Source organism: Scophthalmus maximus, chromosome 1, assembly GCF_022379125.1.
Source record: "Scophthalmus maximus strain ysfricsl-2021 chromosome 1, ASM2237912v1, whole genome shotgun sequence".
In the NCBI taxonomy this organism is placed as follows: Eukaryota; Metazoa; Chordata; class Actinopteri; order Pleuronectiformes; family Scophthalmidae; genus Scophthalmus; species Scophthalmus maximus.
Genome location: NC_061515.1, coordinates 11,241,656 through 11,258,826, shown reverse-complemented (window position 1 = coordinate 11,258,826; position 17,171 = coordinate 11,241,656). Strand labels below are relative to the sequence as shown.

The 17,171-nt window shown below is 45.1% G+C and overlaps 1 protein-coding gene across 3 annotated transcripts in view; it reads left to right on the top strand.

The window, feature by feature from the left end:
• LOC118311683 (G patch domain-containing protein 8) overlaps positions 1-17,171 on the top strand; it is a 47,269-nt gene that overhangs the window by 6,624 nt on the left and 23,474 nt on the right. Inside the window, exons 1-2 of one of the 3 annotated variants that reach the window (XM_035635711.2) lie at positions 5,842-8,075; positions 8,262-8,552. The exons of 1 other annotated variant lie outside the window; for it this stretch is intronic. In XM_035635711.2, coding sequence (XP_035491604.1) covers positions 8,400-8,552 — 153 coding nt within the window. In that variant the 5' untranslated portion in view covers positions 5,842-8,075; positions 8,262-8,399. Of the gene's footprint in view, positions 1-5,841; positions 8,076-8,261; positions 8,553-17,171 lie in introns of those variants that run through there. One more of the 3 variants, XM_035635720.2, reaches the window with a different exon arrangement.

Sequence of the window (17,171 nt, the reverse complement as noted above, 5' to 3'; positions counted from 1 at the left end):
ATAGTGACATAACGTGTGTTTTTGTGTGTGTGTGTGGGGGGGGCGGTCTGTACACGTGTGTTGCTTTTACATGTATGTGTGTCTATGCGTGTGTGTTATGGATGAATGGGTCAAACTGAATGTGCAGGGATGCGAAGTCAAGGTGGCATCAAGAAACACACACACACACACACACACACACACACACACACACACTTTCTATATGTTAATAGGCTTCTATTGACATACAGTATACGCAAGCTTGCGCTTACACACCCGCACATACACACACACACACACACACACAAGCACACACAAGCACACACAAGCACACACAAGCACACACAAGCGTGCGCCGCAGCTGAGTGAGAAAGAGTGTATTGAGTTAGAGAGCTGAGGTCAGCTCTAAATCATTACAGGTCACCATGGCAGGCCTGGCTACCAGATTAGATTAAAGTCTAGCTGATAGACCCAGCCAAGCACATTAAACACACATAGGCACACACACACACACACACACACACCCACCCACACCCACACACACATTTCTGTGCATGGGATAAACACAAAACATTAATCAAAGCGAGCCTGGCTGTAATGTGCTGTGATGTAACTTTGGTTTCTTATACAGAGAAACGACGCAGCTCCCTGACCCCTAATCAGTAAACAGCCGTACAACAGATAAAAGCAGCAGGAGTCCCAGCGGAGACTGTTGGGATCCAGCCCATTAGGAAGTTGAAGAGACTGATTTGATTAAAGCAAAGGCTGAGACGGGTCACTGTACTGGTCCTCTGGCTGCAGAGGCTCGAAACCACCAGTGGCTCGACACACACCATGGCTGAGCCACGGTTATTCACCTAGCTGTGCTTAATTCTCTGGGAGATATGACTCTTTTGTTTGATTGAAAGGTGTGTTCGTGCGTGTGTGTTTGTTTGTGTGTGCGCAGCTGGATGGAACAAAGGGACCGAATGAATAGAGGAGCAGCTCCTGTTTATCTGCATGGCATCTCTGCTTTCAAGCATAAGCACAAGAACAACACTATAAAGCTCTCCTGGTGGGCTATATGTCACTGCGTGCAAAGACGGGGCCCTATATCCCACTCTCTGCGTCGCTTGCACTTCTCTCTCTGTTCAAAAGGAACATCGGAGTGAAAGATGGAAGATGTTTATCTTTGTCCTTTACCCCAGTCTCCCCCTCTCTATCTCTTTTTGCCCCAGCCACACGCCCTATCTCGCTCGGTGAGGTGATATATGTTTGACCTTCAGTGGTGAATTTGCTATTTGCTGCCAAGTGGATTTTTAACTGCTTCCATGAGTCACATGACCTCACTTCCTCTGACCCTGCGAGGTGCTGCTTGGTGTGGCTGGCAGCCAAGAGCAGGGGGCCACCAAGCCAGGCCAGATAAGGGCTTCTCCAAATCAGCTTGGTCCTATGATAGCTCTCCTCTCCTTTCCTCTCCTCTCCTCTCCTCTCACTATGATGTACGGAGGTGGAGCCACTGGTCTCTCTAAAACCATATTTAATCTTAACTGTCATCGCTTTGAAGTACAATAACTGCAGATGAGAGGACTCTTGAGTGTGCTCCTGTGTTTGACTAAAATTGGCTGAGCACAGTGTGTTTCCCTCTGTCCTCTGGGACAAACCAGAGACCCCGTCAGCCGACCTTATCTATTATTTACACAGCACCACGGTGATCTTCCAATAAATAAGCTAAATGCCTTTCCAAACAACTTTCTGCTGTCACAGACAAGAGAATCACATTCAAAATGTCTTCTGACACCCGGTATCTTTTGATCCAGTGAAATAAGGCTTCGCAATGCTTAAAAAGCATATGATGGAAGTTCATGGCACGCATGCAGTTGCTTACAAACATAAATAACAGAACACACACACACACACACACACACACACACACTTGAGACTGTTTACATCCATTCTGGACACGACGTTGTGTATTCCAGTGTTTGGTGCTAACTCTAAGGTCCATTACTTTCATCTGCAGCAGAATATATGCTGATTAGCTTCAAGGGAGCAAGCCAAGAGAGGGGAGGGGGCTGCCGAATGAAGCGGGGGGCAAATGAGGGAGGAGGAGTGGGAGAGAGGATTGGGAGATACGTGAGATAAATTGCTGTCCAAGTGCATTAAAAATACATCTTGAATATCTTTCCCATTAGAATGTGGCCATAGGATTTTTTAGCAAATTCATGCAAATACAGATGCACAGAGAAACAAATGTGTGAACACACATCCTCTGCATATGTGTGTGTGTGTGCGGCTCGCGGTCTCATTAATAGTGTTAGTGCGGCAGCGCACCTTAATGATCCCTATCTTTCTCAGTGCATCCGCCTCTGACACCGTTTCCCTTCAGCTGCAGGGCCGGCATGGGTTCACGTCAGGACAGAGCACAACTCACACACTGCCCATATATCAAAGACATATCAGAACCCTTTACCGGAGAGTGACTAATTGACCACCGCCTGGGAGATCAAGTCCGCATCCGAAGCCAGGTTGTCAGCTCTGACAAGCGCAAATCTGGCCCTCGTCCCATATATTACCTTCCGCTCCTCCTACGCTTGATGACGAGTCATATTCAGGACAGAGGCTATTCTACTCTTATTCTTCTAGGTTCTGTCTCAGTGGACGCTACTGACCAGATTTCTGACCAGCTTCCTATTTCCTATCACAGTAAGCCTGTGCTCAACCATTAAACCATAACTAAACATAAATCATCCTTTCTCTTACTCTATCATTCTGAAAGCCCTTCCACACTCCCCCATTTGTTCTCTTTATTTTCTCCTCCATCCCCTCTCCCCCTCTCTCTCGCTCTCTTTGTCTCTCATATTCTCTCTTTCTTGCTCTCTACCTTACACAAACACAGCTCTCGTAAATTGTGGCAGTGGTAATTACATAGAACCCACCGGTAAATTTCACTTCCATTTACATTTAGATTACAAAATATTTCATTCCTATCAATCTGCAGCGCAGGACTGGTGTGTGCATGGCTTCACACATATGCAGACACAACTGTTCGTGGCATTTTTATATTCTCACTGATGCATATCCCCACACACGCACACACACAAAACCACACACACACACACACACACAGGTGCACTCATGCTCAGAGAGACACAAACAAACACAACAGGCAATACATCTCAATGTTCAACTGCACGCATGGACAAATGCACATATTAGGGTGGTAAATCCTAATTTCACTGTCCACATACTGTATTTATGTGTGCAAACATATGTGTACGCACACGCACACCAGAGCCCCACATAGTTGATGGTATCTTGAAGTCAAATGATGGATCAGGTATGTTGTGTTCATAAATTTAATGTTGTTTTGAAAAAGAGCCACAATTTACCTTGAACTGTGCAATCATAATCTGATGAAAGAAATCACCCACACCCACCCTCCTCTGTGGTCTTGTTTATTTTAGCAGTAAAGAAATCTTCCTGTAAGAATATTTATCTGCCTACACACACACATTCTTTGCATAGTATTTCACAGTAATGCCACGGTGAGTCTGTGGAGGCAACATACTTCGGTCTCACAGGCTCACGCACACATTTATTTCCATACACACAAACTTACCCACCTCTGGATCATAATACATTCATAAGCAATCTCATCCGCTGCACATAAAAGACGGCAATATGAACCCAAACTTAACTGTAATATTCCAACGGTTCATAAGGAGAGAGGATGGGGGAAAAAGTGCCAGAGGCAGCGACTGGGGAATACGGATACCACCATGATTTTCTCTCCTTCTCCTTCTCTCGCTATCTCTCTTTCTTTCTTTCTGTCTGTCTTCCCATCTGCCTCTCTTGCTCTGACTCTTCCACCCACCCACCACCCTCCTCTCAGTATTACTGCATCATTTCCAACAGTAATGAGTGCACCAGGAGCATGGAAAGAGCAAGGAAGAGGGGAGGTACTTCAGGGAATTAGAGTGTTTAAAATATACACAACGGTTTTCCTCTGGTGGCTGATCAGTGCAAATAGTCGTCCCCCCCCCCCCCCCCCCCTGTGCACACCAAGTACAACGTGAAGGTACTGGATCACACTGCATCGCTGCATCAGACTCCTGCATGTTGCATGCTCTCTGATCCCTGACATTATTAGAACATATTAACAAATACAAAGGAGTATTTAAGGTCTCCTTTTTTTTCAATCACTATAGAGGAGCCTTAAGTGTTTGTGCCATTGTCTTCTGCATTCATCATTACAGCTGCTTTTTCGCTCTCAGAAGCACTCCAGGACATGGAAAATACATTACCTAGCAGTGCTTAAGTGTATGAGACATTAACTAAAGCTTTTGCCAGAAGATAGTATAGAGGTAATTTCCTGCGTGAAATTGGTTTCCTTTTTCTTGTGTGAGGGAAGTGTATTCCCAGGCGGCAAAGTGGCTGAGAAAAGGCATAAAGACAATGTTTCCATCTCGGACACGGGACAAGTTTCTGTGGGGGCTCGTAGATGTACAGTATGCGTAGGTGTCTGCGAGTTGACATGAGTACACTGAGGTTTTCTCCACGCGGATACCTTTATTTTTCATTAGGGAGTTTGCTGATAGGATCTGTGGAGATTGGGGCTGGTGGCTGCAGGAGGAAATTGCAGTGGGGAGGTGATGCAAGAGTTTAGACTGCAGAGCAGCAGGGAACCGACAAACGGATAGTGGTTGCCATTGGGACAGATCAACATCAGTACAGCCACACACATACAAACACACGCTGTTGAACCTCAGGGTTACAATGAACCGGAAAAGATCTTGGACAGCTTAGAAGAGTGCAAGCCAGCGGAGAGACTGGAGTCAGATTGAGGAAAAATGCTGCAGCTGAAAATTACACAACAAAATCCAAGTCTTAAAACTATTTTACAATTTGAATTTCAATGTTCTATTCCTATAACTTTTCATGTAGTGTTGGTGGAAATGAATTCCCCAAAATGGAGCTGTGAAAATCATGAATTTGCACTTGCACTACTTGGAAAATCAGTCCCTCTGTCACCTTCTTGTTATTGCGTTTTTTAATGTGTAGCCTAAGAAGTAGAAGAATATTCAATCCTTTATTTAATCTGGAAAATCCAAAGCCATGCCCAATCCAGGGCTTTTCACAGGAGAGTGGTATATCTGTAATTTTTTGTCTAACAATTTGTCTAATGGAATATATCTGATCAAAAATATTATAGAACATACGATTACCTTCATTTTGCGAACTTTTTGTCCAAAGCAACTTACAATTATCGAGGCAGGAAGCCTTTAGGACCCACAATGAAATGACCTGGAATCAAAGCCCCTTGTCTACTGAAGTCAGCGGTGTAACCCACTAAGCTCTACCAGCTGTATGATATACCAACTTAGTTCCCTATACAAGATTCTCTGATATAAATACCAAGGCAGGACTGCAGTGCCTTCAGTTTTCTGCACAAAGATATGAAAACATATTAATGCAAAATATTATGCAGATAAAACCTGGTATAGGCTTCTACTTTTATATCCATACTAATTACAGAGAGATAAAGAATCAAAAGATTGAATTGATTATCAAGCCGACACAGTCGGCTCAGGTGTGAAATGTAAGTTTGTTATATGCGAACGTTGGCCCTGACATTTTGTACATCTCAATGCAAAACAAGGAGTCTTAACTTTAAGCTTTGCAGTGTTCTCCTGTTCTTTATCATGTGTTCTCAGTCACTGGAATCAGACCTGTACTAAAATGTCTGCACGTGTGTGTGTGTGTGTGTGTGTGTGTGTGTGTGTGTGTGTGTGTGTGTGTGTGTGTGTGTGTGTGTGTGTGTGTGTGTGTGTGTGTGTGTGTGTGTGTGTGTGTGTGTGTGTGTGTGTGTGTGTGTGTGTGCCATGGAGGAGGAAGGCAAAAAAAAATCCATATTTGAGTGTGGTATATTCAGACAGAGCCTGCATGCTTCGTTCTTTGTGTGTACTGGGAACTGTTCCCATTGAACAAACCTCTCATAGTAGGAGGGCATGCGGATAAAAAAGCACCATTGCACACTCTTTCAGTCGTAACAGATCAAACCCCCCCAAAAAAGCAACTTTGATTTGAATATCACAGCTCCGTGGCTGGTTGATGCAGTCGGCTATCCTGGGCTGTGGTTTGGAAGGGCGGAACAGTGGCAGGAGCATGGAGGAGGGGACAGAAGAACGAGGGGATGAGTAGGTTGCAGAGGAGCAACAGTTTGGCAAAGAGTAGGCGGTTGCTGCAAATAACATGTTTGCAATATAGCTGCAAAGGTACAAGGATCAGCCATGTTTTTAAATTTTGAGGAGGTATCAAGTTCAATGGCCTCAGAAATTGGGGCGGAAGCCTGAAAGGTTTGTTTCTGAAGGCGTGCTTTTGGGTGTTGGTTGAATAAAAGATGCGATGAAAGAAAGTCGCGATGTGTTGTGTTCCCCCTTCCTCAAAAACGACAGCAGCGATTTGGTTTTATGTTACTTTGATTGAGTCACTGGAGGGAGATATTTAAAGCTGAATTTATTGCTGCACCAACTCTACAGACGCCGTTGACGTGGGAGGATAAGTAGCCTATAAGAGTCAGGTATTTTTTGTTGAGACGTTGCTCATCTTCACGAGGAAAGACGGGAGTCTCGCCTGGAAATTCCTTCTGGAACGAAGGTTATGCTAAAATGAAGGATATATCTCTTTGTTGTTGCACATATCAAGGTGGAGGGACCCTCGTGCCACTCTTGTCCCTGTGTGATCTTCTACTTTGTGTTTACCTCGAAAAACCCCAGGCCTGTTCTGTGGACTAAAGGCACCTTAATCCATCCCGAGCTGAATATGCAGGACGCGCCGTGCAGTTGCTGTGTTGCTGTGGTTGCTTGCAACTTGATAGTTTCAGCACCGCGGGGGTGAACAGCGCCATAACGCCAACCGAGGCAGACCGAAGCTCAGCTGCAGCTGGTTCCGAGTTGCTCTTTGACGGAGCCCGGCGCAGTTCGACAGGCCGAGCCGGAGAAAGACCCCCTTTATCTGTAATCAGATCATCAGCTCCGAGGTTCCCTTCCCCTCCGATGACACGGAGAGAGAGAAAAAAGCGTGGCCCTTTTTCAACTTTGAGGGTGGGTTGAGGATGGATCAGGAGAGACAAGAGAGGGGGAAGAGAGAGGGAGAGAGAGAGAGAAGACTGACATAAGCATATTGTCGGTGGCTCATTTGCAGACATCTTCGAGGCACACAAACACACACACACACACACGCTATGTCACACACACTATGTTTCACACACTATGTCACACGCCTCGCAAATAAAGTTTCCCTTCCCCTCTTGTTGCGCACCAAAACATAAAGATAAGGAAAATTGAAGAAGACATAGAAGAAGAAAATAGAAATGGTAGGGAAGAGGCAGAAGGGTGTGTGTGGGGATGGGACACACACACACACACACACACACACACACTTCAATTCGTAGTTACTCAAGCGCAGCGCGAACACAAGTGATCCCCGTATCCAAAAAGCGCGCGCGCGCGCACACACACACACACACACACACACACACACACACACACACACACACAGAGTGTAGAGAGGGGGGGGGGGGTTCCTTCTTGAGGAAGAGTCTGAACCACTTCATTCCGCCTGCGCTCGAGACCGATCACAACTACACCGAACCGCTCTGCGTGGATTCGCCGCGTCTTCACGCGTCGCGCCGCCGCGGAATTTCATCCACTGGACGTGGTGTCAATCAACATTGAGCAGAGGGGAAGGAGGAAAAAGGGGAGGGGGTCAGATCTTTTTCCCTTTCTTTCTTTCTTTCTTTCTTTCTTCCTTCCTTCCTTCCTTCCTTCCTTCCTTCCTTCTTCGACGTGCGTGAGGCGGAGGCGCAGCCGAGAGCGTCTTCTGCTGCTCCCTTCTCTCTCTCTCTTTACTGAGAGCTGCTGCTGCTGCTGCTGCTGCTCACTTTGCAGACTGGACCAGTGGACCGAGGAGAGGAACAAGCCAGAGAGAGAGAGAGAGAGAGAGAGATAGAGACTGGGTGCCTGTCTTCCTCTGGCGCTCCACAGGCGCTCATTCATCTAATTGAGCTCGACCGACGACAGCATGCCAAGCGCAGACTCCGGCGGCGGAGCTTGGTCAGTATAGAACCCCCCCCCCCCCCCCCCCCCCCCCCCCCCCCGCCTCTCACCCTGTCTCTCTGTCTTTCTCTCCTTTCTGTCTCTGTCCGACACTTCCCGTGTTCTCACACACTCACGTGCGCACATTAAGACCGTGTTGTCCCACAGAGCCGCGCTCTCATCCCGTCTCCCCCCTGCGCGCAGGCACGGACTTCCCAACGGAGGAGAGGAGTGAGACTTTTCCTGGTCCGGCCGAAGCTCTCTCTCTCTCTCTCTCTCTCTCTCTCTCTCTCTCTCTCTCTCTTTCTCTCTCGGGACTCGACGCCGGGGACAAACCGCTTCATGGGTCCCAAACCCCGCGAGGCCCCCGGGATGGCGTGCAGCGCGTGTTACTACCTGGTCATCAGCTCCACACACCTGAGCAACGGACACTTCCGGCGCGTCAAGGGAGTCTTCAGAGGACCGCTGTGTCCAACCGCAACCAGCGATTCACCGGTAAGAGATCCTGATGGGTGGATTCCCCCAGTGTGTGTGGTTGTGTGTGCGCGCGCGCATGTGCGTGTGTGTGCGTGCGCGCGTGTGGTTCTGCAAAAGCTATTTTAGCCAAGTGAGATTCTTCTTTTTTCACACTTTTTCTTGGATCAACCTCACCACAAAGGCCAAATCATCAAATGCTGTCATACAAAGTTCCCACAATCAAAAAAGTGTGTTTGTATGTGCGTGTGTAAACAGTGTGCGGGATAGATGAGAGCCTCTATCAGACCCACAGCACTGAGGAGGTGGATGACAGGTGGATATTTTTTGCAACAGATTATCTTTTCTTTTCTTGAACAATAAGAGAGAGGGTTGGTGGGGGTTTTTGGCAGAGGACATAAAAATGGGAATATTTTAAACAGAGGAGAAAGTGAGTATCCAACCATGAAGCCATTGTCCCTCCATGCCTCCTTCTCTCTCATGGCTATGGGAATTAAATGAATCAAATTATATTAGTGCTCCGAGAGGGAGATGAGTTGCCCCGCCGAAAATAGCACTAATTACCTGGGGAGTTTTTGTTAGGTTGGCGTGCGTGCGTGCGTGCGTGCGTGCGTGCGTGCGTGTGTGCATGCGTGGGTGTATGTGTGTGTGTGTGTGTGTGTGTGTGTGTGTGTTTGTGTGTAAGGGGGGGGGGGGGGCAGATAAATAAGTAAAGAAAATGACGGCACATGTACACATGTACATCAGACTTTGGACTGTGTTACTGTAATGAGGGTGCATGTAGATCCAGGAGCTGCTGGGTGAGTCTCTGGTAATCACACATTATTCATGAGCTCTTAATGTGAGACGAGACAAACTGGCGGAGCTGATGACAAGTTTGATGAGAAAGGAGGAAAGGAGCAGCTGGTGTGTGTGTGTGTGTGTGTGTGTGTGTCTTCATACTCATACTCACACTCAAGTCATTAACAGTCTGTCATGTTCGGCCCGGGCGTGTGATGGGAATAAGCGAATGGTCTTGAGCAGAGCACGGTGATAGTGCGAGAGATGGAGCAGAGACTAATATTCACAAATCTACTGACAAGCATTTTGCAATAACAAAAATACACAAACACACATTCACAATTCATTTTGCCATAAAAGACAACCAGGAAATTATAACATTTACAAAGTACAGTATGGATACATACAGTATTCCTCAGTCACTGCAAATCAGGGCTCCTGATTTAAATTTCATAATTTGAGTCATCTGTCCCAGTGCCCATTCATTTACATAAATGGTATTTTTTTTTATCGAAGGTCTAATTTGGATGCACATACTGCACACTGGCCACAGTAATCAATTCATGTCTTACATTATTATACTGATGAATGCATTTGCCCACTTTTCAAGCACTTTGCTTGGGGTTGATAATTCCTGACGATATACTGTACCACTTATACTGTTTTTGTCAAACTAACATTAGATTTAGGGATGGGTATCGAACCACATCTTCTTGCACCGGCAGAAATCTCTCGGCAGATGTATGTATTAAAGTTGCCAACAAATTAGTACAGTAGGACAGTGGATTTATTTGATTAACAGAAAGATAACTGGAAGCTTTTTTTCATTATGATTAATCATTTAAGTACCTTTTAAAGAAAACATTTCCAGATGTTGTTCACACCAGCTTCTCCTGAGTCTTTTATTTCATTCAAAACTCAACACCTTTGAGTTGTTAGTTGCTGTTAGTCCGTTAAAAGATTCATCTGAAAAATATCAGGAGGATTAATCAATAATGAATAAAGTTAGTAGTTGCATTGCTGATTAAATGGTTGGTAAGATTTTAAGGCTGGATTAGTTGTTCTTTGATAAGATATTTATTGATTCATGAATCATGAACCATCCAGCTTTACACTATGTTTTAATTAGGGAATCAAAGTCATCAGATAAAACCATTCAAACTAACGAGATGAGTCGCAATGACTCAGAAGTTTTCTTGGAATATCAACTTCACCCAGCTGAGGGTTTGAAACCAGACCAGCTTCAGGGTCTTTCAGGCTCATGTGAAGAGCATCAAGTAAAAAAATAGCAGTTGAATACACATTTTTCTCTGCACACTGAATGAATGCCATTCACGGGAAGAAGGGCATCCATTACGTCCAAGGCCAAACTAATGTAGATATGTGGGAAAGTTAGCAGCATTGGAATATGCTGGCGAAGTGAGTTCGGAGGGTAAAAAAAAAGATGTGCTTTCACATTCATCCATATTAGTCCGGACATGGGCCAATTTATGGGCCTGTCAGCATGATAAACAGGCTGCACCAGTGGCCAAGGAGTTCAAAAGTGACCCCTTGTGTTAGGTGAAACATACAGTCCTTCAGCCAGGAGCAACTGAGCTCCAAGACTGTTAGACATGCTGAGCAGCATCTTTGGCTCCTGTCTATGTAAAGGTTGCAGTAGCAGCCAGCACAACAAGCTACACGCTGCTCTTTGATTCGACTTAGATCAGTGGAGTACAAAGGATTTTACAACTCGGATTTGTCAGGGGCAACTTCCCACGTCTTCACTTTGATACGGCGTTGCAGCATTAAGAAAAAACACTGGGCGTCTGTGAGTGGTGAAGAACAGCCGCCTTGACACACAAGACCCCTTCTTCCTTCACAACAGATCCTCTCATGTTTGTTAAGACGCCTCAGTTTTGTTGTGTAGTTAGCTTCCCCCGTGGAGTGCTGCGGTTTGTCTAGATAAGGATTTTGCTCATTAGTACTTTATCACCACTAATTAGTCATTGTGATAGGTCTGTAGGACGTGTCTGAATTTCGGTTCCTGTATGTATATCAGTGCATAATCATCAGTGTTGAATCATTCTGCGGGCTCTCATTAACGCTTTGAAAGGTGTGAGGTTAGAGGGAGGACATCATGGAGGGGATACGCAGGGATGGAAAGGTGTGCGCAAAGAGGACAGACGCAGCTCTGATGCATCCCTCAGTTCACATAGATCTGAACTGATACACCTTCAATTTCTATTCCTGTCTGTCTCAAATCCATTTCACTCTGTCTCCCCATCTCCCCACCCTGTAGAAAATAATAGCCGTGTGTGTGTGTGTGTGTGTGTGTGTGTGTGTGTGTGTGTGTGTGTGTGTGTGTGTGTGTGTGTGTGTGTGTGTGTGTGTGTGTGTGTGTGTGTGTGTGTGTGTGTGTGTGTGTGTGTGTGTGTGTGTGTGTGTGTGTGCGCGTGTGCGTGTGCATACTTAGCCGCTCATCTACTTTGATGTATATTTCACTGCCGTTGCAGAAATCAGATGAATCCTTGGCTGTACAGCACAGTGTCAAAGCGAGAGCAAAATGCGCCCGCCAGTGTATGAGTGTGTACGCGGATGCGACTTCACGTTTGCACCCGCGTGTTTTCATCGATTCCGCAGGGAGCTGAACAGTGTTTATGTAAATTAGGTGGCATTTAAACATATGCCCCAAACAATTATCTTGAAACTGCTATAGCTGCACAAAAGCTAAGAACATTCTCAGAGTGAGTCAAGCACTCAGCTACAAATATCAAGCAATCATGAGGGGACAGAGGTGAGACGAGCCAACTGGCGTGCCATTTGGCTCATGGGCATGAACACGATATACCCAGAAATCTTTGTGCACTTTTAATGATGATCATAATAACAAGTGATAGAAGCTTAGTATCAAAGAACTCCCAGAGGACCAGCGAACTGGTGATGGCATCTTGACATTCATAAAGTTCACAAGAAATGTCAGAAAGAAAGAGATTAGTTCAATGTGAGTTTAAAAATAATAATTAAAAGAAAGTGTTTGCTATTTGAGCTCAAAACCGGCTGTATCGTTGTTGAGTTTTCTGTTGCCAGAAAAGCTCAGAGTCAAGGCCCGTAATGCTGCAGTCACTCACATTGATAAAGTCTAATGTTAATTCCAACCAATACACACGCACACACGCACACACGCACACACGCACACAGACATACCAAGCTTAGCCATCTGGCTAGCGTGGAGCAGTTTGAGAGCAGGTGAGTGCTGCTGAATACTAAGGTCCTGTATGACTGGACCGTTCCTGCTGACCGCTGCAAAGTGCTCCCACTGATCACTGCTAATGTCCTCCATCACAGTTTACACTCAACACTCCGGAGAGAGTGCTCGCGAGTGTGTGTTGGGCAGAAAGGTGGATAATTGGGACGGATGGGTGAGATAGGAGGAAGAGAGAGAGGAGGGGGGAAGGGGTGAAAAAGACAGTTGGCATCGATCTGAACACTCTCTCAAGCCTTTATTGACATTTCATTTAGCTAATGAATTCATTAGTGCTTCATAGCACTAATGCTTCAATAACCTCTACTTGATAACCAGGAGGATTCCCTGGAGGAAAAGCGCTGTCTACTCCACTGCCTCAGTATTTTCTGACTTTTTCCAATCTCATTCTCAGCTTTTCTTTAATTTATTGTTTTTATCTTCCACCTCTGTTTCTTTTTCTTTCACCCGGCAAGTTTCCTCTCTGTTTGTCTGTGCTGCATTGTGTAACTTGTAAATGAAACCGTTGGTTGAGTTGACATAACCTGCCAGCCTTTTCCCTCCGCACGCCCTCAGGAATGATAGAGAAGAGGAGGGAGGCACACGATGTACGAGTGCATTTCTTTACCTGTGCAGGGGCGTCTTTGTGCCTCTGCTCGAGTGAGGCTTTGTGATGCTTGTTCACCTCTGAGAGGGAAATGATCTTCATTCAATTTTCATTATTTGTGCCTCTGATCTGCTGCACATGAGAAGTACAAGCATGCATACAAAAAAACTGACTTGCAAAGATTGAACAACCGTTTAAACGTGTACAAAAACTATTTTTCATTCATGTGCAGCATGATTTTTTTCCTCCTTGCAGGACTTGTGTTTGGGCACATTTACAACCCTCCGTTTAGAATAAAAGTCCTGCCAGACATAAGAAGCTGGTTTATGAATTGGAGGCATTCGTTTATCTGTGTTTGAGTCTGACGTCTAAAAGGGAAAATCTGCTTCTGTGGCTTAACTGTAAGGATGTTTGTTGATCTCCCTGAGCTCTGTCTGGGTGTGTGTGAGCACGTTTGGAGGGTAAAGTGTGGGCTGAGAGTGTGTCGTAATAGTTTGTCTATTACTGTAATGCGGGAATAGCGAGGACTGCTTCTGTGGATTTTAGATTTTTATCGTTGGGTGTTTAAACACCTTTAAAGTGCAGAGCCACATGGAAGATACATGTTGGGACTGACACACAGGTTGTCATACACTTGTGGACACACACACACACACACACACACACACACACACGAACACACCCATGCACACAAAGCAGATGGCCAACCTCTCATTTTGTACATTACCTTGGGACAGATGTTTGTCTGTGTGGTCATTAGTGATCGCAGCATCAGATAATTACCTGGAGACACACCAGCACATAAACACACACACACACACACACACACACACACACACACACACACACACACATACACACACAATTAGGGAGTGTTTGATAATTATGGGATGTTTGATGAACCATCTGGAACACCAGCTCAGGTAGAAACTAAAAGACACGCTCATAACAAAATCACACAACCTCAAATCATAGTAATCAAAACAGAATCGTTGCCCAAATCCTAATAAAACGTGGAGAGCAAGATGACAGGTACAAGATGAAGAGATGAAAGCATTTGGGCTTCACAGTCATTAGGCAGACGTTTCATTCAAGATTTGGTTTCATTCTTTTCTCTTCTCCTGGAGTTATTTTCCCCCCACAGTTTAAACTCTGCATCCTCTATTTTTTTTTCGCTTCTTTTTTTAGATTTATCATTTGCTTTTAGCTTCCTTCTTTTCCTCCATCCATTTTTCTTGCCAATAGTTTCCCTGACACTCCTCCTATCTCCCGCTCCTATTGCTTTTTGTCTCATCTCTCAAGCCCATTCATTTTTTAGCAGGTCAATTGTTCAGCTGTTTAGACCTTTGAATGTGTGTGTGTGTGTGTGTGTGTGTGTGTGTGTGTGTGTGTGTGTGTGTGTGTGTGTGTGTGTGTGTGTGTGTGTGTGTGTGTGTGTGCGTGTGCGTGTGTGCGTGTTCGTGAGTTTGAGTGTGGAGGCGATGGGAGTGATATTGCAGTAGCAATATTGCTGAAAAATCCTTCAATGAATGGAAGAAACGAGAGTGTGTGATCTATTCGATGGTCCGATTCTCTGTTTTTCAATAACCTACACTTGACTCTGACTTGGCTCTCTCTGGAATTAATGCTTTCATGTAGGAACAGATGTGGGGACACAATTATAGCTCCATTAAATCGCTGTGCGTACGTGCCTGCAATGCACATGTAGGAGTGCATGTTACACATATTAGCATTGTGTGCTTGACTGCCGGTGTGTGTCTCTACCGCTGACATGCAGGCCAGGGTTAAGAGCAGCTCAGACAAATTAATTACCTCTTCTCTGGAGGAGAAAGATGGCTCATTGAGAGAGAGGCTGTGAACCACCACGTCCCGGTTGCGCAAAAACCCAGAAATCATCCCAAGCCGAGCAGAGACCTAAAGGTTCTTCCATCTGAATTAAGCTACGCGAATTTCATCCTCCGCTCGATGTTCAGATCGTATTCTCTTTCGACTCTTCATGTGCATTAGGCTGATTTATATAAATATCTGCGTCTGAAAGAAATTGAGCAGGCACTTTGCATTCATAGATCAAAGTGGCAGAGGAATTTAAATGCATAAGAACAAGTTTCACTTCCCTGAAATCGTTGACAGAAGATCAAGGCTTTCATGTTTTGTGTTGCCGTGCCTTACGCAGAATAGGCTGTTATAGGGAACACTCACACAGATCATTTCAAGTTATAGCCTGAATGAAGAGAACTGAGAGACTGGAATTATTATGTAAAACTGATTATATAATGCATGTTTACACTGGTAACTTGTACATGGAAAATTGCAATTATATGTCTGAAAAAATGAAGAATGAGTCTTTTGATGTGCATGGCAAATTCGGCAATACGAATTCTAACAGTAAAAATAAATTCCAATATGGTCCCAACGATAATTTTAAAATGGGATTTTGATGAATGTCGAGGTGAGGCTTTTATGTTTGTGCTGCTTTAGCCACCCCTGACCTTTCACCTTTCCCCTCAGACCTCTGACAGACAGCCCTGGGGGAAAATAAGCGGTGAAAAAGGTCACTGTTAGGGTCAAGGATTCAGACGGATGAACAGGGCATTATTGAGCTATTACTTTATGTAATTTCAGTGTACAAGAATATACTGCTCCTGTGTGTGTGCACAGTTTATTTGTGTATTATACAAAATGCATTTGTACAGTCAGGTAAAGAAGTAGGGAAACAAAACAAAAAACAAAAAAAACTAGTAAGAGCACAAGTGGGTCAAAAAATGCATGTTGTATTATATTAACATTGTGTGTGCTCTCATGTGTCTTCATTCTGGTGCACGCTTATGTTTATGTATCCGAGCAGATAGGACCTACTTGGACATTCTGATAGCGCAGGCTCGGTCATGCATCAGTAACAATGCATCAAATTATATCAGACTTACCTCCACCAGCAGCATGAGCCATGATGCAGACACTAATAATTCATGTCATTTGCTTCAATCAGCCTCCACATCAGCCATGATGGAGAGAACAACCCACCGCAATTATCATGAGCAGCAGCATTCCTGTATTTAGCAGATTGGAGATGCCAGACACTCAGCTTAGCGCTGCAGAATTTTTCCTGGCTGCGTGCTGCCAGGATGGCAGGATCACACTGGTCTGCGAGCAGCCTCCAGCTACCAGCCACCGGGCTTTGGCTACCTGCGTTATATAGGCAGCACGCCCGTTTCCTCTGTCTATTTGTGTATGAATGTGTGATTGTGTTTGTGCATTTCTGCATGCGTCGGCTATGGGGCCTCTTTTACCCTTGCTGTGAGGTATATTCTTACCCTTTGGTACAGGATTAGTCACAACACTGAATGGTAAGACATGGAAACAGCAGGAGAGGAGAGGGATAGAGGTAGGGGAGAGAAAGGGAAACCCCACAAAGATGAGAAGAAATGTGTGGGTGGATTGTGTGTGTGTGTGTGTGTGTGTGTGTGTGTGTGTGTGTGTGTGTGTGTGTGTGTGTGTGTGTGTGTGTGTGTGTGTGTGTGTGTGTGTGTGTGTGTGTGTGTGTGTGTGTGTGTGTGTGTGTGTGTGTGTGTGTGTGTGTCATCGGTATTCATCAGTTTCCCTAAGATTCTTCACTTTTCCTCTGCCATAAAAGCCAGAGGCAAAAAGTAAACACCAACTCAGAAAGATGTGCTGCTTCCCTCTGCCTCTTTTTGTTACCCTCTCACTCTCTTCTCTCTGAATGTAGTGTTTACTTTGCATTTGTCTGCGTGTGTGTGTGTGTGTGTGTGTGTGTGTGTGTTACACGTATGCATCTGGTAAAGGGGAACACATACATGAGGTCCAGAGATTGCCAAAGCTGTGGAGAATGGCACCTAATTCGGTGTTAACTGCTTGCATTACCTCGTCTCTTCCAGTTGTGTGACAGAAATGTGTGTTTTTGGATAAACCTCTGACGACAGCGTGATACGTGCACGTCACAAATCTATGAATCTATCTGTGTGTGTGTGTTTGACTGCATGTGTTTGTGTTTATGTGTGGGCAGGTGAAAAAT